The following is a 26,857-nucleotide window of genomic DNA, read 5'->3' on the forward strand; positions in this document are numbered from 1 at the left end:
TTCAGAAATAAACCTTAATTTAAACTTTAGCAGCTTTTTAATTTCAGTTTGGTGATAAGTGCTCCTCTGAAATTATTTTATCCCTCAGTTACAGTTATATAGGGTCAGCTCATGGTCTCTGTGTTAACACAGGGGTATTTCTAATGTCTGGGAATATGAATTAGGTTTTTCTTTCTTCCTATTGCTCCAAAATATTTACTATTTACAGCATGAACCAGAGAACACAGTATACTTTTTTTGTTTCTTTAAGGACTTTTCTATGAATGGGTGAGTGTCTAATTGCTGCAGGCTCAGGAAAGTAATATACTTTTGAGTTCACTTGACAGTGCCTTGACTAAATCAGTGAAATCTTGTGCTTTTTATCAGTGAGATCTGCTGTTCAAAGGTCCATTAGGAATAAAAGCAAATTCCATCCTGACTCCTGCTGTGTGAGGACATTGGTAAGGCAATGCTTACTCAGTGTTGATAGGGTCAGGATGTTAAAAGTAGGGTGGTTTTCTACTGAATTAATGTGGAGCCCTGTACCTAAGCTTCTTTATTCTCAGTCACACACATGTAAGGCTTTCTCAAGTTTCATCAATTTGTTGTTAGGTTGGTAATAGAGTGCATTCATGCAGATAACAATTTGCACGCAGGCTATAATTATGGCTACAGTGACTTCCCCTTACCCCTTCTAATAGCTCAGCATGGTTTGGGAGTGAGAGATGAGTAGCAAGTGCTAAACAGGGCTCAGCATGACTCTGCCCATTGCACAGGTTTGTCTCAGAGGAGGGGGAGTTTGGAGCAGCAATCTCTGGTACAAAAAGCTGCTCTAAGGGGAGAATAATCTGGGGCAGCTGCTAACACCCACCAGCACACTGTTAGCCACAGCTTTCCCTACAGCTATGCCAGGGATTGCCTTGCCCTGACATTTAGGGGAGCAGTTGAAAGTAATTTGTGACTCACTTTCCAGGTACTTGTAACAGAGCAGCAGTATAGCTAATTTTCTGGCTCACTGTTTTTTCTTTTTTTTTTTTTTTCCTCTCCTGAACTAGTAACTGTTGCATGATAGGAAAAAAAATTAAAAAGCAAAAGTGCAGTTATTAGATCCAGTTGTGTGTAAACAAAAAAAATTTAATTTCTTAAATCTCCTTTGCAGTTCAAAAAGTTCAAAAATAAAAACCTTGAAGACAGTTTGTCAGAAGGAGAGAAAGTGGAGAGGAGAGGTAGGCGAAAGCAGTGATTCAAATTCTTATGCCAGAATCTCACTGAGGTGTATTTTCCATGCATTACAAGAGACTAAAGATCTTTCCACTGAGAGGAGGATTTGCTCAAATTCTTATTTGAATCCTCTAAGCAAGGACTGAACCTGGAGAAGTCTGTGGTAGACTAAGGATGTGAGAATGAATAAATCTCTTTGACCTTTTTGATCAAGACCACTCAATGACAGTAAATATGAATCTCCTAACACAGCTGGTTTCAAACATTTCCTGGATATTCTTATCTTCCAAGCAGGCATTCGTGGGTCTTTTCTGAAAATCTACCAGATGACATGGGCCAAAACTAGTGCAGGAAGCATAATAACTAAAGAACAGGGATAACTATATGTCAGTGCTTAAGTCATTGTCTTTTTTAATTTACTTTTTCAGATGCTTCTCTGTGACTGTGGCCTTGAAACAGGTGCCCTTCAAACCTTGGTGACTGACTGCTGGATGCATACACTCCAAATTATTTTCTTCTTTAGCCCATACCTTCTTCTGACAATACCTATGAACAAACCTTTGGGACTCAGCCCACAGCTCCTTTAAGAGAGAAAAAATCCCGGTTTTGGATGTACTTTGTTTGTGCTACTTTGTTTCTGTCATAATTATATTTCTAAATCTATCTCCCGGATTTCTAAAGGCAGAGGCAAACAGTATTTATAAGCAATTGTGTAGCACTATGTAAGTGCTACAACCAGAAGGGAATGCAGGAGGCAATTATTTTCTGCATTCTGGTTGTCTGCACTGTTTGCATTTTGCCAATACTTAATTCAGATCTTAAGCAGTGCCACTTGTGAATGTTTCATGGTAAAGAGGGGATTTTGGTGATGGAGTGTGTCTAAACTTACTTCTATTGGCTAAAAACAGCCAGAAGTCTACAATAACAAAAAAAATAATTCTCTGTTACCTTTGACAATTACAATTCTTGATCTCACTTCAATCTATTAAAATAATTGCCCATACTGCAGCACGCTACAAAGATACATTGTCCTTTTTTTAAAAGTTCATTATTTTTAAGGATTTATTTTGTTTTGTTTAGGGAAACAGGTAAGGAAGCTTAAATAACATATCTCAGGAAATGAGATGATCACTATATCTTTTGGTGAATTGGAAGGCTCTTAAGAAAATAAGGGAGACGTTTAAGTTAGAGTCATGGGAACTGGTGAACATAGCACCAAAAAGCATGAAACCCCAACACAGACGCAGCAAAGATTTTCCAGATGTGGAATTTTCTCTATGGATCAGTAGAGTTAGTTTAACTTACTTAAGCTATAATGATTATTTTATGAAAAAAAAAAAAAAAAAGGCTCATTTCTTATCGCCCAGTCTTTTAATGTAAATAAATGCAATTTACTTTATTGAAGATTTTTTATATAGATTTGCTTTATGAAAAGACGTCTGTTTCTTATTCGTCTTAGTTTGTCTAATGTGGCATACATTGCCTCTCTGGAAATGCCTTTGAAATGTATTGCAAAGGTTAATACATGTAGCAATTTCTTAGATTGGAAACTTTCTTCGTTAGTTTTCCAATGTCCATTTCCTCATTAAAGACAAAATGAAGCCAAGTTCTGATTACATTTATCTTTACAGGTTTTAGTGTGTTTTTTGTTTATGTTCGTGGTTTTATAGTCTTATAAGATATGCTTATATTTTTTTCTCTTTGCTATTTATTACGCTGAAGAATTGCATTGACTTACTTTATTCTGATCACTGATTGGTTTTCTGCAGATTTTAAGGTCCCTCTACCTTTTGATAGAAAGTTTCCTAACATGTCTAATGCATTTTAACATTTTCTAACATGTCTTTTGCTGTTACTGTATAAGTTATATAGGATTCTTAATTTGATGATGGATAATTAGTAATGTTTCTTGGGGAAAAACCATGTCTCTTACAAAAGAAAAAAAACCAGCCATGCAATAAAAGTATATTCAGTGTACATATTAGGACTGAATATTTAGCATACTTTTACTACAAAATACTGGTTTTGACCCATTAAAATGGAACTCAGTAATAAGAGGACATATTGCATTACTAATTTGGCATTCTAGGCAAGTTTTGATTTGTTATATAGAGGGTTATGATTTGGGTAAGTCCTGCAAAAGTCATTGGTAAGAACTTTTATTAATTTTGTTGAAGAAAGGGTTATACTAATTCATTTCTCTGTTACTAGTTTGTCTAGCCTTTTTCTAAAGCTGTGTACAACTTTAGCATCTGCAATCTACTAAGGTGAGAGCTCCATAGCTCCATTCTAGATTGCCTCCCCCTGTTTGTTTTTACTCTCTCACATCTATTTGATGTCCTTTCATTCTTTCACAGGAAGAGACAAGCAATTGCTCATAAATGTTTATCAACATGGAATGATCAAACATGGAGAGCTGTTGTACTGGGAGACAAAAAAAAGATGAGGTGCAAAACCTAACTGTTGAAAGGAAAGGCAGGTATTAAATCTGTGACTGAAAAAGCCTGTACCACTCCCAATTTAGGAGAAGAAAATCCCACTCTAACTAGTTTGCCAGGAACAGTGTCTTCTACATTATCCATTGTTATTGTCTGATTCTGGAACAGCTCATTGAATGACTGCTAAAAGACATTTTCCCTACAAATACTAACCTGGATCCATGGTTCAAAACACAGGGCCAGACTTAAGTACTAAGGGCAGTCTGTATAAAAAGCACTAGTCTGAGATCGTCTAAAAGGGGGAAAGAAATTTTAGGAAAATGATATTGTTTTCATTTTCCAGTTACAAATTCACTGACAATGATGAATTTATAACTGATAAAACTGATTAACCTGATATACCTGATGCTAAAATAATACCAGACCAGGTGTATGAGTTACAAATGTGGAGCAGAGACTTGTTGAAGGCATACTTGTGCTGAAAAGATTAAAGAATGTTATCCCACTCAAAGAATTAGTGTGAGCTATGCCACCAAAACAAAGCCTTGTCATTCTCTGAACATTCTGTAGTTTCATCCCTGTTTTGAGAGCTTCCCGAGAAGCTTCTTTCTTCCATGAGAAAAATACTTCTAATGTATGGATGGGTCATTCTGTAAACAGTATTCTATGTTAACCAATTGATAGATGAATTCTTCACTAAAGTTTCAGTCTTTCTTTTTCTTCATTGCAATAGATAAACACATTCCAGGATAACACTGTAAATTAAAAAACAGCCTAGAGGATGTTGTGGTTTATTTAATTATTTTCCTTGTCTTTTAACAGATATTTCAACTGCTCTTCTCCAATTTCAAGCCTCTATTTTGATATGTATTAAAATCCATGGTTGCTTTCCTCTTTGCCTTTCAATTCTGCTCATAGGCAGCTACTGAGATATGATATATCCAAATGGTGCTTTTTGAATCACCTGGGTTTTCAGCATGTCTTTAGAGAAATGTAAATAATCGTGTACAGAATCACAGATAAATAATCATGTCTTCTCATCAAACATCAAAGACCTCTCTTTTCCCTAAGAATTTTTGAATAGCAACTTTTTATTCTTATATTTTTAATATTTATATTTAATATTAATATTTAATATTTTTATGTTTATTAGTAAAGTGAACATGTAAGTACCTCAAATGTATAAGCAACAAAAAACCAAGCTCATGTTCCAGTGATTTGGAACTGAAACCATTTCTTTCCTTTCTGTTTTAAAAGACACCAAAATAGGTTATTTTGTCACACTTAATTCTAAGTACTCTAAGCTCTTCATATTAAACATGGTTTAAAATGGTTCAAGTTTTCTTTTTTTTTTTTTTTGATTCATCTTCAACAACTCTGAAACAATTCAGCAGTTCAAGTCCTATTTTCAAATATGAACACAGGAGCATAATATGTTCCAGATGTTTTTTTGAATGTTGTCTAGGAACTCAAAGAAGCAAAGAAGAGCATCTAAAGTTTTTTAGAAATGACTAGGTGTCATCAGAATTTTGTGCCATGTGAAGATTTTACTGCCCAGAAGTAACCTCGACAGGGAATTGGTGCAAAATTGGCAGGGGTCACAGAGATCTTGTTTTTCATCTTCAGGTACCTAAAAATAACTATTAAAATTTAGTCAAAAGTTAATTTTAAAATTTGGCTGTAGGCACCTCAGTTTTTCAGAAGCTGCCTCTATTTCTGGACACTGAAAAAGAAAGATCATCACCTGATTTCCAAATTAACAGTCATATCATTACTTTGGAAACCACGACCTAACGACTGCATGTCGGTATCAATTAGGACCAAGTGAACTAGCTTATATTTCATCTGAATCAACACATGTCTTTGCCATGAACTCAGTCTGAAGAAAATTAGCCTAGAAATAACTTGATTAATTGGTTAGCTCCATTCTCTGTTACTCTTCTTACATCCAAAAAAGGAAAGAAATAGCAATTTGATCATGTTTGATTTGATTTAAAAGCTATTGTTGGTCAAGGAATACATCTTTTAGAATGTTTCTGATTTCAAATTCAAAAAGAAATGACAGTGTGGTCTGGGTAATACAAATGCTGCCAAGTCACTGTGTAACTTTTACCTAATTTTATACTGAGAAGCCGCTTGATTAAAATTAATCATATGACACTAGCCAGAATATACTGAGTACCGGTTTACAGTCTGTTTGGTCGTGTTCTAAGATCTGAACATATTATAATTACTTATAATGTAATAAAAATTGAATTGGCTGAAAGTAACAAATTCGTGTGTCTCTTGCTCTGTTTTCTGTTTTGACAACAAAGAGCACAATCTCCACAATGTTTTTGTTCGTAAATTGGGATTTTACAGTCTGTAAGGGTGGATAAATAAATGATAAAGCTGGCTGGAGAGCAGCTCTATGGAAAAGGCCCTGGGGTGTTGGCAGACAGAGAAGCTGCGCATGAGCCAGCAGTGTGCCCTGGCAGTAAAATGAGCTGGCAGCAGCCTGGGATGGATCAATAAAAGCATGTAGACGGAGGGAAGGGATTATTCCTCTCTATGCAGTGCTTGTCAGACCACATCTGCAGCAGTGAGCCCAGTTTCAGGACCCTCCCAGTACAAGGCAGACATGGATGAAAGGGGCGTGCAGGGGACAGCCACCGAGCGGGTCAGGGTCTGGGTCCCGTGAGGCTGCAGGGCTGGTTCAGCCTGCAGAGGTGGCTTTTGGGGTCCTACCAGCAGCTCCCCAGCACTTCACAGGAGGGCAACAAGCAGATGGAGCTGGGCTCTTCATATTTTGCGTGTGAGGAAGACAACAGAAGAGACAAGAGGCATAAACTGAAACCAGAAAGGACCAGGCTGGACATCAGGGAAATGTCTCCTCTGTGGAGACAAGACTGCAGTGGAGCACGAAGCCTACAGAGGTGGCACAGGCTTTGTTCTTGAAGTGTTCAAAACTGGACTTGACAAAGACTTGAGCAATCTTGTCTGAACTCAGGGCTGGCCTGCTTGAACAGAAAGCTGGAGAAAGAACCTCCAAAGGTCTCCTTGAAGAGACTTAATCTTTGTTTAACAGTATTTCACTTATAGGTGATGAAGTCTGTTATGAGAGATGTTCTTACAATTTATCAATCTCTGATGAAATATTATTAATACCAAATAACTTTAAAATAATTCATTGCTGATGCTTGGGGTTTTTTAATAATGGCATAATTTCTGTAATAAAAACAACTTGCCTTAAATAGGAAAGCACATGTTGCCTTAGAATCACAATGGATTGAAAGATTTAGCATGACGTCTGGGAGCAGTAATCACTCAGCTGGTATTATATAAAGTTTTATTCCTATAAGGGAACTATCTTGATTTGAATAAGGTAATTTTATTACTTAAGAAAAGACATTAAACTGGCAGAGAAATTGAAATTTGATTGTTCACCACCAGAATATAAGGCACTTGGGCACCGCTTGTCTCCTCTAAAATGAAAAATGACATTTTAATATTTATCAAAGAAATATTTAAATTAATTTTAAAATTGTTAAATTATTGAATTGTTTAAAATTTAACAATTTTCAAAATAGTTTTCACAATTATTTCCACAATTAACAAAATCATTGAGGAGTCTAGAAAGATATTACAACTAAAAAACCCCTAAAGCGTATGATAAAGTATATGTATATATAATACAATGCAAAAATAATGGCCTATCCTTATTACTAGCCTGAAATAATTCAGTTAAGCTTCTTTATCTAAGCATTTAAAGATGTGAATAAACGAGATTATACTAACAATATGAACGAAATTAAACTTCTTTGAAGCTAACAACAGCGTATTTTGATTTAAGAAGCTCTTCCAAAAAATGGAAAAGCAGGTTCATACTATTGGCCCACACTTTCTCCACGAAGCAGGTGGAGAAAGAAAGTAGAAGCTGACTAAGTAATTTTATACACAACAGGTTCTGCTAGTTCCCAGATATTGCGATGTACTTAATCATTATGAAACTGTTTAATGGAAATTGTTTTAGCCTTCCATAAAACACCTGTTTTCCTGTCCAGGCTGGTACCTGAACTTCTGTATCCTTCTCCTATGGTACACAGCTTTCTTATCACTGGCTCCCCTCAGAGCACATTCACACTTCCTGGCCCTACCCTTCACTCTTTAAGACTAGCAAAATAATATACTGGAGGCAACCATGAGGAGTTTTAGGTGTCATCCTGCTTCTAGTTCATTTAGCATGATTTTAAAGTGACTTTTATATGAAAGCTGCAGTCCTAGGACCTCCTGTTTCCTCCAAAACCTAAAGAAAATGGCAACAGCACCTTTCGCTTCACACAGTGCTATGAGGATTTTAAAGTTTGTATGTGTATGTCCACATGCCTACAATGTATACGGTGTGACTTTTAAAAGTGAAGTAATTTATTCAGAAGAACAACTGCACTAGTGTGTGGTTAATAAGCCACTAAAAATCCAATAACAAAAATCCTGACATCAGCTATTTTACAGCATTTAGAAAAAAAATAAAGAAAACTAAACAACCAAAAACGATTAGGAATCTTAGCACGAAAGGTCAGCTTTCAGTATCTATTGGCATCATCATTTTTTCTAGCAATGAAATGAATAGCAGTGGGATAAAACGATATCCATTAACATCTATTAGAGTTTGGCAGCCATCCATGCATTTTCTGGCCGAGCTGTTTTTCAGTACGACACATTGAAGTATGAGTGCTCACCTGACATTGTTATTTAGAAAACAAGCATCAAATTTTATAACTGTTGTAACACTGACAATAAAGAAGTATTACCTAACTAGAAGCTAGTACTTCATACTAAGATCTCACAAAAACTTTAGTAAGACTGTTCTACTAAAACCAGATAAAGCACTTGCTAAATGGAACAATTAATAATTCATTTTGCCCAGTTTATTCTATAATGCTGGCTAGGGCTGGCTAGGGCAGGCTGTAAGGCAGCCAGAAAACTAGTAACTGTGCCAATTACTTTGTATTTCTCTGTAGTTTATGTGGAAATTGATATCTTGTAGCCAAACTTAATTTTTTCATGTTTGCTCTAGGTCGAAAACAACTTGACTTTATGAAAACAGAGCATCTAGTGAATACTGTTCATAGAAATAACTGCTTTCCCTGGATCTAGAATATGTTTGTAAAATCTAGTGAAGATTGTATTTTTTTCCCTTTTGATCAGAGCTGCAGTTAAATTTACTGGAATGAAAAAACCTCTACCTAATAAGCCAAGCATTTGGTCTTTTCTGTGCCTTGTTATATGATAGTGAACCTGTGGTACTGGATTTTCCAGGTCCTCCTGCTGTGAGTTCTCACAGACAGCCCAACCCACCTTGTCATCACTCCATCACCTCCTGTTCTGCAGCTCATCTCACCATGGGGCTGAGCACCAAGTGTCTCTGCTGCCTGACACTGACAATTAGAGCCTGCGAGAGGAAAAACCCTGACATTAAGGTCTCTTTAATAATCCCTGTATTTGTCTTCCTTCTGAATCAAAAAGACAACTAGGAAAATTAACACCAAAGGAGAATAGTACCTGTCCTTTATTAAATAGGGTCTTTGCCAGAAATCTAGTTAAATGCAGGGGAAAAAAAAGAGTTGTCACTGCTAGGCCCATCTTGTAATACTGACACTGGGGAGCTTTCAAACACTATATGCTGGCCAGAGATCCACTGATGCTGCTATTTTTTACTGTGCTTCATGTTTTATCCTCCTGCTGGCTTGCTGATCATCAAAATACAGATGAGAAATGGGCTATCCAATCTTTTCTCCTACATATCATGGTCTTCTATTTCACTTTCATTTTGCTGAAGTAGATCTCTCTAACCTACTAATTAGAGAGAATACTGAAATTTACCTGAAGAGGCTGTGCACCTTTTCCACAGAGGATTTTTAAAGCACAAGGGAATATTTTGATAGAATAATGAAAACCCCAAAGCAGGTTCAATTGCTATTCTCAGTTTAAAAGAATTTCCTTTCCTTTTAGAGCAGCAACTATTCTAAATTACCACAGGGTAGTTTTATGCACAGGAAAAGTTTATTTATTATAATGCTGAACATTATGGACCAATGATGTTAATATTTATTTGGAATTTGTTTATGGCTAGACTAAACTTTCTGCCCTGTTTATTGATAGCAAATAGTTCCATCACCTCAAGAGAAATAAGCTGTGCTAGTGTGTGACCAGATGTGGATATTTGCTCTACCTCTCCCACTGGCTCTGTTGTAGCAATGCTTCTAAGTCACAAACAGAGTTCACTATTCCCTACAAATATTTGAGGTTAAACTGGGAAAGCATGAAGCAGGTACACAAAGAGACTTAGGCAATAATTCTAATATTGGCTTAAGGTAATTTCACCTTTGTTTTGGTAACACTGCTCCAGAAACAGAAGTTAGCCCTGAATTAGGAAGCTCACAGTGGATTCATTGTAAGGTATATTGGTATCTGTGTCAGGAGCCATCTCAAGCCTACAGTTAGTGGAGAGTGAACCAATGCCATTCATGAAGTTTCCTATGTGATTCACATCAGTAAAACATGCTGATATACAGCCATGTGAGCCAAAGGTTCAGATGTTGATTAGTTTTAGACTATAAATGGAGTCAACACTACAAACCCTGACACAGACACCTCCATTATTAACTAAATATGCTAAATTCTCCATCATTCAAATTTCTTCATGTTTTTTTGGACAGAATTTGTGAATATAAATCACAACAGTCAGCAAGGTAAGTAAAGGCATGCAAATATGTAATTTACTCAAAAGAAAAGCAGATGAATCTGAAAATATGGTGTTTTGAATCTGTTTTCTGGCTTGCATTCTTAATGTAGGCGCCAACATTACTAGTCCTGAGTCATCTCTTGGCTTGAGCCACCATTTTCTCTGACTGCTTGATCTTAACTTCTACCTCTAAATATTATTTTGAAAGATTTATTTTTTTTAACATTGCCAGAAATGTCAATATTGAGACTTCTTAAAAATGCATTACTCAGAAATAGCTGATGCCACAGTACATCATTTGCAGTGCCCCAATTCACACAAGTGGAAGCAATTGTGTACATGTTAAGGCATGATCAGTGTTCTGCACTGCTCATTTATAGATTTTCACCAAAGGTACTTTGCAATTGCATGTTTTACTGCACTTTCCACTATTTAAAAAAAAAAAAAGTTATGCAACTCTTGAGTTATTAATTGACAAAAGCAACAATGTTTTCAATGTTTTTGGCTAAGCGCCAAATCTAAAAATTGTATGTGTGTATATTTTTTTTTAGTAACTACTTATGGAGTTTGTGTTTGATGTCAAAATTTACTGCATGTTGGAAAATTTATAAAATTTAAAAAATATTGAATTTCGAGGATTAAAAAATGCTATAAACATAATCAGTAATGTGTGAAGTTCTAAGCTGCTTAGGCAGCTTAGTCCATTTAAGGATCTAAATGTTTGGTTGCCTATAGGAAAAACATTTGAAAATATCAAGCTACCTGGACTCTACAGAATAGAAAGTCTTGTTAAAACAGGGTTTTATTTCTGTATATATAAAATTTCTAAACCAGAAACATTGGAATAACAGCCTTTCTACTTTCTTGTATTTCTTATTCCAGACCCAGATGGAATCAAATAGTAGTGAGTAGAAAAGAGAGACTTACAAGAGAATATTAATTCAAATTCTCAAAATGAGAAAAGATGTTTCATTAGAAATTTTGAGTGCATTTCAATCCAATTGTAATACAATGCCATTCAGTCTGTTTACCTACGATGTTATTAGCTTTGCCAGTAATAACATAAACAACTTTTTTGTTCTGTAATATTTCCTGATACATTTTAGTTCGCTTGTGATAATATAAACTAGAAAACTTTAGATTGTTTTTATTTCCAAATAAATATTAAAATTAGTATTTCTTATGTTCTCTTCTGGCAGACAAGCAAGTATGTTATATGATTTTGGAGTCTTTCACACCTTAGGTATGTCTTTGACTATAGCTAATGTCATTCTGGTGAAGTGAAAGCAGCAATGATCAAATACTGGCAAGTTACCTTGCAAAGCATGGGATATGATGGTCTGAATCAAGATCCAATTACCCTTAATTAAAATAATACTTACTGCCCCTAGATCCAAGTGATTAATAATTATCTCCCTCATGCATTCTTAATATTGCAAAATAACCCATCATAACCTCAGGAACTTCTGAGCTGTAGAGTTAAATGAAAGCCAAACTGATTAAAAGGCAATGACATATTCATTCTCAGCCTAGCTTGTGCTCATGTGCATGGAAATGTCAGCAAACTGACTTCAAGTGGCATGAAGTTCCACTTAATATTTCTAATATTAAATATAATGCTCTCCACAGAAAAACATAGCACAGAAGTCTGACCAGAAAGAAGGAAGAGAGAGAGGCTCATATGCATATGTAGAGGTTATAAAGTGTGTGTCAAAAATACATTCATTTTACACCATTACCAACACTGACATGATAGGTAGTTTTGACACAAAGAAGTAAGCATAGATCTTTGAGTTTTATTTGAAATTAATTGCAAATGGTATAACCAGCTATAATCAGCTGGCGTGTTTTGACATAATTTAGAAGATGTGGTCAAATATGAACAACCTCAGAAAAAGAAACACCAGATTATGCTGCCTGTGAAATCTATAAAGAAAAGTCTTATTAAATATGTGTCAGAGTTTGGGAATTATTTCTGAACTTCAACAGCTAAAGTAGCAACATCCTGAACAGAGAGCTCCATAGCTTTCACAGTACTGAGTGTTACTGTGGATTTTCTCTGAAACATTTTTTAAACTTATTCCTCTCCTTTAATAGGCAAAAGAAAAAAACAATCTGAACCAGGGTAACGGAAGAAAACATCATCAATAAAAATCAGACATAAATCTGAATGCCAGGTGGCATTTGGATATTTTGAGATATTTTTCAAGCTATATTCAAAGTTCAGTAGCAAATTATCAATTAAAATAAAAGACAAGCAACCAACAGAGATTATTGAGAGTGATAGTGCTGAGTGTTCCCTAGTGTTTATCACAAGAATACACCAACTTGACAGTATCTAGCAGGCAATCAATAATAGATTTCACATACCAACACTAAAGCACATATAGTGTTCAGAGGACACATAGAAAAGAATAGAAAAACAACTTTTCAATATTCTAGAAGTACTTAGCCAAAACAAATGTTCTTATCTCCAGTGAAATTCTCCAGGTAACTAAAATTTCTTGCCATATTTAAAGATAAACAGTAAAGTTTATACCAAGTCAAAAGTCAAATTCCACTGACTTGAGAAAACCCATTTGCATCCATGCTTGTTAATTAAGACACCTAATAAATCATAATCCATGTTACCACCAAATAACAAGTTAGTAACTACAGGAATATTGACATGTAAGGAGCTGCTGCAATTCAACTTTGTAGGACAGTTTCAAACATCCTTATTAATATGACACAGAAGACTGAATCGTTTTATAGAGAGAGAAATTACCCTGTTCAGGAAACAACAAATAGCCTTTACATAAACATTGGTCAGATCTGTAATCCTATATGTTTGAAAGCCCACCGTTGAAGCCTGTCTTTTATCACTTGGTTGAGTAACAAGGTATTCCAAAAACAAATACAACAAGGAAATGAGAAAATGAGTAAATATTTACTCACCAGCCTTCTCCTTCTCTGAAATAACTGGCATAGCCTGAAAGAAAACAAAATATCACTATTAAAAACTATTAGGGACTATTTAGGGGATACCAGTGATATTAGGGAAACATGAAATCTTGAGGTAAATTTTGTGAATGTCTAGAAGATCTGGAAAAAAACTGAGGTCTCACCATGTTAAGCACTCTGGAGAGAAACACACAGTTCCCATTTGAGTGTCTTATAATCTATTGTGAAACTAATTACCATTAGAAAGAACAAGGAGAGAAGGGAGGAGATGGAGTTAATAAAGTATTCCTGATTACATTTTGAAATAATCGTCCTAGAACACATGATCACAAAATTCCACTGGGAAATTACTTAATAATTTTAAGGGAGGGAGACAAAATCCGTGTGACTGAGGATTAGACTGAAATGCCAAATCTTTCTTCGGTAGGTTCAAATCTATGCTGTTCTATAATATACCAATATCTTACTTTTTATGTAAATTTTCAGAGACAAGTAATAGTATTGTTTCCATATCAGGTGTAATTGTTTCTGGACTTGGAAAATTGTATGAGACTTATTGCAATGGATGCAAATTTTTTTTCAAATTATACTTTTCTTTCAGACTAATATAGAAGAATTTTCTGAATGTATTTTCCCTAAAAGATGAGGTTATAGATTGAATGAACAATAAATTGAAATTTATATGTCAAACATATAAAAGGAATTTTAAAATGTGCATATAGGATACAGGCAAGAAAGGCTGGATGACAAGTCGGTGTGCAATGTATGCAGAACTGCCTCATGAGTTAAAGTATCAATTTTACCTGCTTTTCACTTAAGTTAGTCTAGCCTTTATTCAGCAGATTTTCCTGCTGAAGATTCAAAGAAAAAAAAAAGGGGAGAGATGAAAAGAAATAAACCAACCAGCTTCAAACTTGGTATAGAATTTCTCAAAACAGACTTTGAAAATTTAATTTAATTTGATTTGTCTTGTTATATACAATAGTTATTCATAGAATTTATTGGGTAAATTTCAACTAGAACATGTCTTAGATGCTATACATTGATATATGGCTTTTGTGATTCTTTCTGTTTCACCTGTACTCTGGCTAAATGTGTGTTGTTTGATTTTGACATTCAAAGAAATTACACAATCAGACTAATATTATTCAAACCAGCAATAGGCTCTTGCTGGAAAAGCTTTTTCCTTGCATTTTACAAACATATCAGAAGAAGGACCAGTAATGTAGCAAAGTCTGAGGAAACACAAACTGAGGAAAATTAATATGCCAAAGAAACAATAAAATCACAGAGTGAATCAAGGTCTTAGTTTCAAAGAAAGAAAGAGGGTATCATGAATTTTTATAAAAAGTTGATTTAATTTTGAAAATTAGTATGTATTTTTCTTCTCTTTCCCAGACTTAAGTGGTTGCACTGGCTAAGATAGGTAAGAAAATAAGAAAGAAAAGCTCAGATTCACTATTTACATTAGTCCAAAAAAGAAATTTGTAAACACAGAACTTTGTGGAGAGGAGAATGTGAGAAACAAGTAAACAAACAGGACCCCCCCCCCCCCCCCTTAATGGCACAAGAAATAAAGAGAGAATCAAATGTGAATCAAATGGGAGAGTCAGGACAAAAGAAGGAAAGATGGGAACAGGTTACCATCACACTTTAATGTTGATTTTTGTTAGCTAGAAAAGATATGATGGTTTCCTCTAAGAAAAACTCAGAGAATACTGAGGTGGTTGAAGGTATAGCAACCAAGTGTCTGCACTGAAATCATAAGCTGTGTCATGGAAAAGAGATAACAGTTTGATGGGGACAGCCTCTGGAAGGTCTAAAATGCAAAGCCAAGACAAACAGCTCAGGGGAAGCAGTTACAGGACTCCATGGGGATATAATGACAAGTAGAGAAAATCATTTTCTGCTGGCTTTATGACAGACTTGAATGGACTTTGGTCATGTTTATAATTGCACTGTGAGTCACTGGCAGTGCCTTTAGCCTGAATGAACTCTTTCTAAAAAGCTGTCATCATCATTCACATTAACATGGAGATTTTTGTTCATATTGGCATATCAGACTTAAATATTGTTAATAATGCCATTGGTCACATTAATTTCTTTCCTGGAAATATACAGTATTTATAACCAATGATCATTAAAACATGTTCATGTACAATGAAATATACAATTTAATGAATTTGTTAGATGGCAGTCTTAAAGGTTGCTAGAATTTAGTGGGTTTAACCCAGGTAAAAAGATGTTGCAGAAAATACATAAAATCATCAAGCCTCAGGGCAGATGTGGAAATCACAAAATTTCTACTTCTGTTTAGTAGGATGAAAAAGCACTTTAAGTTCCAGAAAATTTAAAGGTAGACTGCTTTCTGTTTTCTAAAGAGTGCAGTGCTTCTGAATTAAGATGTAAAATGAGCTAAAATTTGCATCAGAACATTCTTTTTCTGCTCATATGCTGAAAGAAAGAAGCCTAAATGGACATAGCATCATCTCTTGAAAATTTAAAATAAAGTAAACCACAAGTAAATCTTGTTGAAAAAGATCTCAGATAGTCCTCCTATTGTTTAGTTTTTTTGTTAATACAGCTACACACGCTGCTTACATGCTGCCCAGTGGGAAAACATGATTGTTACTTATGAGAAATGCTCTCATCTTCAGTACAGTTTTGAATTCACTGGAGACCTTCCAATGAGTTCCATATGTTCCAAATGAATTGCATTCCCAGGAAGTGATTTAACATTTCTGGCAATAGAGCAATTAAACCGGATTTTCCTGCTTGACCAGATGGGTTCACTGTAACTTCACATTATTTCTCACTCTCCTCACAGAACTGAACAACTGGACTAACAATTTCTGTATGATAAGATCACATGTGTTTTAGAAAAAAGCAGACACGTACCCTTCAAAGATTTCAACAAACATCTCAAACCAGGCTCCTTTCTATGTTTCTAATAGTATGTGCTCTTAGCAGCACCAAGAAAGAGGTAAGGAAACAAAAAAGGAGGGAAAAAGAGGAAGAAACTAGACCACTGCTGAGATATATTCAGGCTTTTCTTCCAAATTAGAGGATGGGATTTTTAAATTATGAAAATCTTATTTGAAATGTTATGTGAAATTTTTGTGTTCATCCTTGCTGTATTGTAGCTGTGTCACTGAAAATAAATTGTGTGTGCAAATATGGCTGTAAAGTGTATGTAAAATGCTATAGAATTATAGAATCATTGAACAGTTTGGGTTAGCAGGAATATTTAGAGGTCACCCCTCTGCAATGACCAGGGACATCTTGAACTAGATCAGCCTGCTCAGAACACAGTCCAACCTGACCTTGAATATTTCTAGGGATGGGACATCTGCCACCTCTCTGGGCAACCTGCTCCAGTATTTCACCATTCTTATTCTGAAACAATTCTTCCTTATATTTAATTTAAATCAACACTCTTTTCAATACCATTGTCCTGACAAAAAGTGTGCCCTCATCTTTCTTATAAGCCTCCTTTAGGCCGCAGTGATGCCACCTCTCCTCAATGCTGAACAATCCCAGCCTTTCCTCACAGGAGATGTCCTCCAGCCCTCTCACCATCACCATGGCCCTGGTCTGGGCTCCAGCATGTCCATGTGCTTCCTGTGCTGGGGACCACAGAGCTGGACACAGTGCTCCAGGTGGGATCTCACCAGAGCAGAGGGGAAGGATGCCTTTCTTCACCCTGCTGCCCATGCTGCTTTGGATGCAGCCCAGGATATGGTTGGCTCATGTCCAGCCTCTCACAGCATCCCCAAGTCCTTCTTGGCAGAGCTGCTCTTGATCTGTTCATCCCCAGCCTGTGTTCATACCGAGGTTTTCTGCAGGTGCAGTACCTTGCACTTGGTCTTTTGAAACCCATGAGATTCTCAGAGACCCCATCAGTCATCAGCCTTGCCCAGGTCCCTCTGGATGGGATCCCATCCCTCAGGTGTGTCAACAGAACTGCTCGGCTTGGTGCTGTCTGCACCCTTGCTGAAGGTGCACCCAATTCTCCTGCCTGTGCAGTTGATGAAGACATTAAACCGTGCTGGTCCCAATATGAACTCCTGAGGGACACTGATAATTGCTGATGTCCACTGGGACATTGGCCACTACCCTCTGAATGCAACCATCCAGCAAATTCCTTACCCACCACACAGTACAACCATCAAATCCATCTATCTGCAATGTAGAGAGAAGGATGCTGAGGGACACACAAGTTAAAGGCTTAACAGAGGCCCAGATAAATGACATCTGTAACCCTCTCCTTGTCCACTGTTGTAGTCCCTGTATTGTAGAAGTCAACTAGGTTGATCAGGCAGAATTTGCCCTTGGGGAGGCTCTGCTGGACATTTTGACACATACTGGACATTTTTCTTCAAAATTGCTGTTACCGTGAACATATAGATATTATTACTTAGTAATACTGGGTAAAATAGCCCCTTTCTGTGTGTTTTATTAGATGTTTTGTGGAAAAGATGTCTTCCAGAAAGAAAAAATTGATGAAAATTCTGGTAAATCAACACATAAAATAAAAATTTTGCACAAATTAAAAGTTTTGTTTGACCAAAGTAAAATTTTTTTCTGAGCTTTGAAGAATATTTTAGCAGGAAAGAGTATTAAATATGAAAACAAAGCCCACAGTTTTATAGAGACACCATTCATTTTTGGCATGAGCAGTTCTTCGCTATGAAATTAGGCAAGAAAGAATCCCTCCCCACACTCCAAATTAGATTGCTTCCATTATAGTGTTAACATTCACATATTTCATCTCTGATCTTGGATTAAAAATTAGAGCCATATCTTTCCAGATTATAAGTGGTGTAGTCAATAAATGTGTGCAGTGTCTTGGTGGTGAAAGCATCACCTGCAAAGAAGACAAATCATGTTTGGGGGCAATGGCGAGGGCTTTCTGGGCTGCAAGGCTGCCACTGTAAAAGGCTGAGGCACACCCAGGCTGACCTGAACACAGCTTGACTCTCCCTTAAGTGTAGGCAAAGATAGATTATTTGTATACTGACTCCATACCTGCATAGAAAGCCACCATGAATAAAATTAAACTAGCTTTTGTTTTGGTTCCTTGCACTCACATAACATAAACAGCTCTATCATGAATGACTGGTTTGAAAAGGGCTGCTCTAGATGGCAAGTATTTGTATAAACTGGCAAGTTATTGAGAAGCATGTATCATACTATTTCTGAAATAACTATCCAATTATATCTATTTATTGTTGTACTATCTCATAAACACATTGGAATGTCTCCAGTTCAATATTATAAAAAAGATATAGCATCTCAATAAAAAGTTAATAAATCCACATTTTTTTATTACAGGAGATAAAGATCATTTGGCGTGATGCGAATCACATTTATTTACTGCCATCCACCTCACAATAGATATTCTACAAAGTTCTTCCATTGTAGACACCTGTCAGTTATTCAGCTTTTATCATGTATTTGAATAGAAATGCTGGGAAATTTTCTTGCTAGTGATCCAATACATCTTGATCTGTAAACATTTCTCTATAATTTTGCATGAGGAGATAATATCTTTTACTATCCAGGATGAAGGGAAAACCCCAGGGCAAAGATTAATATATGGGGATTTGTCTAGAAAGAGAAAATCCAGCCTTCACAGGTGACACACAGTGGATGACCTCAAGATGTTCCTATGTTTGGAATCACTTTTATGCTATTCACTTCTTGCTCCTGCAATTAAAAGTCATGGTCTAAATTCTCACCTTAGTGGATGCTCTGTTATGAAAAATAGAGATAGTAAAAACTGTGGTTTTCACTGAAATAATTTGCTTCAAGACCAAATCCATTTCCTAATTTGTACAACTAGAAGCTTTATATTGCAATAGAAGCAGAAAAGAGATCAACCTCCAAAGACTGCAAACATAGAAAATGTTATATTTATATTTAAGAGAGGATCTTTGTTTTAAGACCAGAAACAACTATGTAGATTGAAATATATCTCTGTTGTCTTCTTTCTACTCAACTGATCAAAACAAAAATCTAAAATCCTCTAAATATGGATGCTGCACTGAGCTTCTAACATGAAAGAAAGGAGTTAATATCAACACAATGTACAATTACAAAGGAAGGATAGTGAGCCAAATGACAGAGAGCTCTATTCCAGAAAACAATAGGAAGTTAGTACCTGAAAACTAAAGTCAAAAATGCTCAGACCGAGAATAAATTTTAAGTACTATTCAGTTTATCATTAAACAGAGTATGTTCTTTATAATCTGGAGGCTTAAATAGACTTTTAATTTTATTTTATTTAGAAGGTATCCACCCCTTTTCTTAATTCAGATTAGTAGTAATTAAAAATTAACTGGGCTGTTTTACAAAAGAAAAAAATCCATGATCATTCAGATAGTTTGGAATTGGGAAATACTGCAGTCTGTAAGAAGAATTTTCCTCAGTAACACACCCCCATTACACCAAAATACTGAATCAGTATCTCTACTGGTAAATTCTGATCTTTTGAAACCAAAACCTTTCATTCTAATGAATCAGATTAAGAGAGTAAACACATAGAAAAGTGTTTCAGGAATTCTAATGAATCTAAAGTGTCATAATATTTTAGTACTCGCATTGAACACAAATCATCGCAATAATATAGAAAAACCCAAGAATGATTAGTTTATCATTCAGACTTATTTACAAAACATTTTATTAAACTTGCAGTTTCTAAAACTAAGTTTTCAGTTCCCCACAATTTTATATTTTTCCATCTGCATGAGGGAGGGGAAAAAATAAACCCAACGACTTTCAGGACAGACTAGCTTTAGGGGAAGGAGAATTTAGCTGAAAGGGAATTTAGCAAGTTCTTTCTCTGTGGTCTTTAATTTCACTGAAGAGTAGAGCGGAAGGCAATTAAAATCCACCCAACAATAAAGCTGCATCAATTATCTCATTTTTAAAAAGAAATTGATGTCACATTCAGATGTGTCTGGCTAAGGTTATGACAATACTATGAATTTAATTCTAGTGGAAGTACAAAGCTGTATGCTTGCCTGCATGTGTTCTCCTCCAGTCTGTTGCATGCCTCTCTACACTTTGTTTTCTGACTAGATATTTCTGTTTGCTTGAGCCTCTTTATGCCACTCAGGTCATGCACAGAGACCTCTTCTAGTTAGTGCTGGATGGTTGGCAGTTCTCCTTCCATGAGGCAATTGCCAAGAGGTTTCATTTGGGGTGGTCTGATAATTTCCTCTGTCTCCGTCATTCAGCTGGCAGAGTGTGACTCTTGTTGGAATGGAAGCACAAAACAAAGACACAGGATAACTGTCTTGTGCTCTGTCTGCTGTTATCATAGACTTCCCATAGGTCAGGGTAAGCTCCCAATGCTCGGAAATCTGTCAGGACCACATGAAGCTGGTTCATATGATAGATAAGACAAAAGCCTGTCTGCAGCTTGTCCAGACCATTAAGAGGAGTTTGGCCATAATAAAGAATTAATTTATTTCTTTATAGGGATCCTAAAGACTTCACAGTAGCATCTGGGGGTTCCTAAATACCCCAAGAATTACTGTCACATATTTTGTGAGAAATAATTTTTTTTTCAAATTAGCAGTTGCTAGATCTCAGCTTCTTTATATATAAGGACTCAGCTTTAAATAAAAACAAAAGTTTAATTTATGTTTATATTTCCCAGGAGCTCATGAAATAAGGAATTTGATTTCCACTTAAAATGCCCTCTACTTTCTGGAGTGGACATACAATACCTGAAAATGCGGTCAGTTAAATCCTAATTCACTATTAAGCAACATTTATATAGCTTCTGGTAATAACAAAAATCTGAGCTTCCTTCCATTCCCCCAAACATATGTATCTCTTCCCTAAAAAACCCATAACTTGAATGTTAACACCAAAGCTGAGATGTGACACACTGTGTCGAGAACTGGAGAAGCCCCAAGAGTGCTCATGCTTTTCGTCAATCACCAGTTGTTCTATTAAGATTCATTTACACAGAGATCTTTTTCCCAAGCTCACAAGTAACTTTTTGGCTAATATTTATCTTATAAAACCTTTTACAATAACAAACATATCAATAAACCCTGCAACACTGGCAAACTGAACTATTTGGGAACCAGAAGGCATGCAGCTCTATAATGCAGCAGTAAAAGATAATTAGAGTCTCATGTTTTGCATTAGTTTCAACATCATGTAATGTCTACAAATGTGATTTTTGTCTTAAAGTCCTGGAGTCTGAGGAGTGCTTCTATGTGGCTGACAGGAATCCCAGGTGATTTCAGTTTTTACTCATCCTCTTATATATAATACTTATAACCTTAGAACATCTTTAATGCAAACAAAAAATCATAGTAGCATGTGATGATAGAAACTAAAATCTGTTACATGATGAATCTAAGTTACAAATAAAGTGTGAGCACCTACTTGCATAATAAAATGGAATTTAAATCCAGCAAAATTCTATCATTCCTGTCTTTCCTTAGCCACCTCAAAGAAAACAAAGGAGTCCTTTGCCCTTCATCCTGAGAAAAACAAGTCACTCAGTAATTTTGAAGGGTGCAGATATGAAAATGACGAAGCTCTCCTCATGGCTGCAAGTGACAGAATATATCATAACACCCATGCTGCATCTTCATGAGCTAATTGAAAAAAGCTTAGATGTAGAAATTATCAGCTATGTAAGTAACCAATCTGATTCTAATGATCTTTCTGATACTCAGACCAAATCCAGTGGTTGATTGCTATCAACATCTTTGTATTTCACCAATATTTTTCTCCTGGATTCCGATATCAATGAGGTTAGTGGCTATAACTCTGCAATAGTTTCTGGAACATTATGTATGAAGGATTGGTATTTATGCTGGTCAAAGAGACCTCACTGTGTTCAGCTTTATGTTCTGCAAAAGAAAATCAGTTGTGGAGCATTGCAGCAGCTGACACCTACTGGGAGGGCAGCAACTATTGAGATTTGCAAAGACTGACCCATGTGAGTTTGAATCACTGGAGATAATCCCAGCTGCAGAGCCTCGTCCCATTTTTTAGCTACAGCAGGCTATTACAATTGTTTGGAGCTCTCTAACTAAATCAATAAAAAAGCAACCCCCAAAAAGCTAGTTTTTAAAACATGGCATGTATGTTTTGAAATGAATATTGATGCTTACAGTCTCATGGGTATTCAGTCACCGTGATATTACTTTTGTTAGACCAGCTGGGAAAGGATCTAAAGCAAATCCTCCAGAATGCTCTTGATCTTGAGCTTTATTTCAGGCATAAAAGAATAAATTACTACAAAAGTTACATTTCTTCTATGATGAAACCTTTACTTTCTGCAGAGCCTCATAGATCTTTACTCAGAAAGCTGCAGTCACAAAAAAGTGATGCTAATCATGGGATGATAGAGACAGGAGAGGAGAAGCATGCCTGACAGAAACAGGAATGGGTTTGGGAGAATCAAGGGGGTGTTTCATTAAAGAAAAAACGTACATCTGACTTTGCAAGATAGCAGGGTTGAACATAAAAGACTAAGCGTCAAACTAATGTATTTGAACTTCAGTGATAATTATAATTTTTTTTTGGTTACTAAAAGATAGAAAAACATAGATTAACATAAAAGACCCTATTTTCTTTTACATTGCGAAGGAAAATGATAAGCACTAGATGCACACAAGATGACAGTGGTTTTATCTTGGGCAGGAGGTGGAAGTAAAAAGGAGGGGAATAAAAATTAAAATATGCTACCTGGACCACATTTGCTTATTTGTCCATATTCTTGGAATCTCAGCTTATTCATGCTTCAACATGCACATGTAACAGGCAGGACCTTAAAAATAACCAATTCATTCACGTGACCCTACTAAGTCTGTATATTTCTAGGTCATTCAAGAGAAAAAGAGATGAAATGAAATGAGTTCTTCTGCTCTTTGCATACCTAGTCTGTTAACCTTTAAACATTTGTCAAGGTTTTGTATGGCAAAGTCAGTAAATCAAAACCACAGTTTTTGGGTGAAAACTAGAAAACTGACATTTTAGTTCATTCAAGAATTTTTGTTTCTTTCAATATAGTTAAGTTCCAAAATAATAGAAAAGATATTGCTTGTATGAAAAGAACCCAAAGATAGAAAAAAAGAAACAAAATCATATAACAGCTAAACATGAGAACTTTCTTTTTATGAAAAGAAATGAGAGCTTTGACTCCAAAAAAGGCCTGTGGAAAGGATGCAAAGTACTTTTAAAAATTCATATATAAAAATGGAAGCTCTAAAAAATACCCCAAGCCCTTGAGAAACCTCTTTAGAAAACAAAAGCTCCATCAGTGCAGCTGTTTGTGCTAAAAACCTAATCCCCATTCCTTTCTTTGAGAAAAATACCCAATTATAGCCATTTCAATTTTACTATCTAAACTCTGGTCACACTGAGTATCAAATTTCCTTTTCTCAAAGCTCCCAATACCTGGTTCTTCTGGTAGAGTTAATAAATCAGAGCAATATATGTTTTGTCTGCCATATAACTCACTCAGCCGGAAGCACTGCTGTAAGATCACTGCTCCAGGTCTGTGATATGATCAACTCCTATTACATGTCTTCAGGGTCTCTTCACACCTTCTTTAGCTGAGTATGCCTGAACTAACATTTCCTAGGACATACCTACACCGAAAGACACACACGGTACGTGCCTTCCATCTCTGCAGTAATTCCATTTTATTCTCTGCCAGGCTGGGATCTCTGATGCCATAAAAACACAGAATCCAGGAGTAATACCTCTGTGAAGTTTTGCTCATGCTGCTGGCATATTTTAAAAACCAGGGAGGAAGGAGGAGTTTTGCAACAGACTGTAGGGGATTCTGGGCTCCATTCAACACCTTGACAATTAGCTATATGTGCTGCAGGTTCAAGTTAGGATGAGCTTACTGCATGGGTAAGATGGCAGAGTAGTTATTCCTTTTCTTAGAGCAAGACTACTGGGGATACTCATGGTCTGCTACTAACACGTTGGTAGTAGTCTGACAACCCTTTTTGCCACTTTCAAATCTTACAAACATCTAATTTTTCTCATATTTTGAATGTAAATATTAGTGCTTTACCATTAAAATAAATACTTGGGGGCTTTCAAGTGCTTAAAAAACCAATTTTGTGAATATTCTAATTATGATAGACTCTTCTATGCCTCATGCATAAATGTGTAGTATTGTGCAAGATTAACACATTAAAAAATTAATTCATCTTATTTTTGAACATATACAACTTCTTCTTACAATTACTGTACGCTTTTCTATTCTGTGATCTAGCATGCTTTGCATTTCTGTTGCTTGCATTCTGATATCAAAATGTTTTCCAGTAAGAAGTTCCGTATTTTAGTTCAGTTGTTTATGAGATTTTTGATTGTTAGAATCAGTGAGAGTTACTCTCACTGATACTGCAATTTTTATCTTATTTAACAGGTATAATAATATTGTACCCAAAGAATGGCCAACTAGAGCTGGTGAAGGATATGTTTTGCCTGAAAAATCATTTTATAAACTCTTTTTATGGGGCACTTAAAAGTTAGAGATGATTTAATACTGCCATTCATTTATCTAACATAAATGTCAAACATTTTTGTTTTCTATACGTGATACATTTCTAATTCATGGGAAAAAAGAAATAAAGAAATTCTTACTGATATAGAGCACAATACAGTGCTGAGGCAACCTGGCTCATAATCTTCCTGTCTGTGTTGTGTCTATTTCCTTTTTAAAGACACAGTTCTGTGTAGGCATATATGGATAGGCATAAAAGGTAATAAAACTCTACTCTTAAAACTTTTACTAATTGCTACATTTACTATGAAGAGAGACTTCAAAGTCCTTCCTTTTCCAGAAGTTCTAAAACTGTTCTTCTTTCAGGATTGCTTTATTTATTTTGTTCTGAATTTTATTTTTGGTTTCTGAGCAAAGAAGTATCTCATCAATGTCTGTGTTCCCACGCTATTCCCATGAAAATCTCACTCAGGCTTGCAGACAGATGCACTGCAGATCCTGAGAGTACTAAGAGGGTCCAATTCTGTGAAGTGCTGAGCATTTCCTGTATTTCCCCAGGATTATGCCTTACTAGTACAGTTTCTTCCTGAATTATTCCAACTTTCCCAAACTTTGTGTGGCATATTATAAAAATTTAGTTCACAGTTTCTAAGCTTTCAAAACTTTCCAGAGGGAAACAGCACACAAGAGTCCAAGTACACTTTTGGCTTTCATACCAATACCAGTTCCCTGAGGAGAGTTTCAATTATTCTGTATTTTAGTTAAGAGGGACTATTACAAGTATGAAGCATTTTCTGCCAATACACTTTTGACTGAATCTTATGTTCACACTCAACTCTTCTAGAACCAATTTTTCACAAGCATTTAAAAAACCTGACCACTACAATAGTGCAAAAAACTCCAAAAGGCTGCAAGTCCCATTTCATCAAACAAAAAGAAGAGGTGCTTTTTTAAAAGCAGTTAGTCCACTGACTGGTGGAGTAGATTTATGACAAAATAGCTGTATTTCATATAAATAAGATTTTGTGGAAAGATTTATATGAATAAGACAAAATATGATATTTTGTATCCACCCATCCTAATCCCTAATTTTGCATGTAAGTTTAAATTACAGACTGGTTGCAGGGAGGGTAGATATTTCTTTTGAATAAACCTATTTCTTTCTTGTGTCTTGGCAGCAAAGTAAGCAGAAATATCACTTAGTACAAATAAACTGTCTAACCAACAAACAAAACAGCAACACTGTACCAACCCTTGTAGGAGTGTCTATTTTTCGTTGGAAAGAATGGGAGAATGCAATACTGTTGACCACCGATGTACTTCAGACCTTCAAGATCAGGGCTTGCAACCTAAACAAAGTTCAGGAAGGAATGGACTGTGTGTGCAACAAGTTGCAAAACTTGCTGTGTCTCTTAAAACAGTAGTATAAAATTAAAGTTTTATTTATATTTGCCTGTTTTTTCAGTAATGTGGTGATAGCGTGATAAGCTAACCCACAGATAAATTACATCAAGATTTTTAATTCTGCCTTTTTAATGCCTATTTCTCTATTGTTTTGCACATCTAGTCTAGTCAAAATTTGCACCACTCTGATCACTTTAACATAGTTGAATCCTACTCCCTGACCTCTGGGCTTAACATGATATAGGAAAGAGAGGAAGATCCAGATGTGAGAACCCAACAGGCTAGGGAATATTTAGAGAAACTGAATGTATTCTAACCTGTGAGACCAAAGGATGTCTACCCAGGCATGCTGAAAGTGATGGCTGATATGACTGCAGGGCAACTTACATGAGTGGAAAATCATGACAGCTTTGGGGTGTTCCTGATGGCTGGGAAAGACTTACACCTATATTCAAAAGAGGCAAAGAAGCAATGACTCTAAGCTTGTAAGCCCATCTTAGACCAGGGAAAGATCATGGATCAGACCTTGGAATCCATTACCAAAGATATGAGTCACAGGAAGGCAATTGGGAACAATCAGCATCAATTTACTAAGAACAAAATCATCCTTGACCAACCTGATTTATCTTTCAAGATGTAATCACTGGC

General features: G+C 35.9%; 1 protein-coding gene across 1 annotated transcript in view; it reads right to left on the reverse strand.

Annotated features, from left to right (window-relative positions):
• The window catches only part of DLC1 (DLC1 Rho GTPase activating protein), a 216,252-nt gene that overhangs the window by 114,947 nt on the left and 74,448 nt on the right, over positions 1–26,857 (reverse strand). The window contains exon 5 of the mRNA XM_088163409.1: positions 13,300–13,333. Coding sequence (XP_088019535.1) covers positions 13,300–13,333 — 34 coding nt within the window. The remainder of the gene's footprint in view (positions 1–13,299; positions 13,334–26,857) is intronic.

This window comes from Sturnus vulgaris, chromosome 4, assembly GCF_052056855.1.
Source record: "Sturnus vulgaris isolate bStuVul1 chromosome 4, bStuVul1.hap1, whole genome shotgun sequence".
NCBI lineage: Eukaryota > Metazoa > Chordata > Aves > Passeriformes > Sturnidae > Sturnus > Sturnus vulgaris.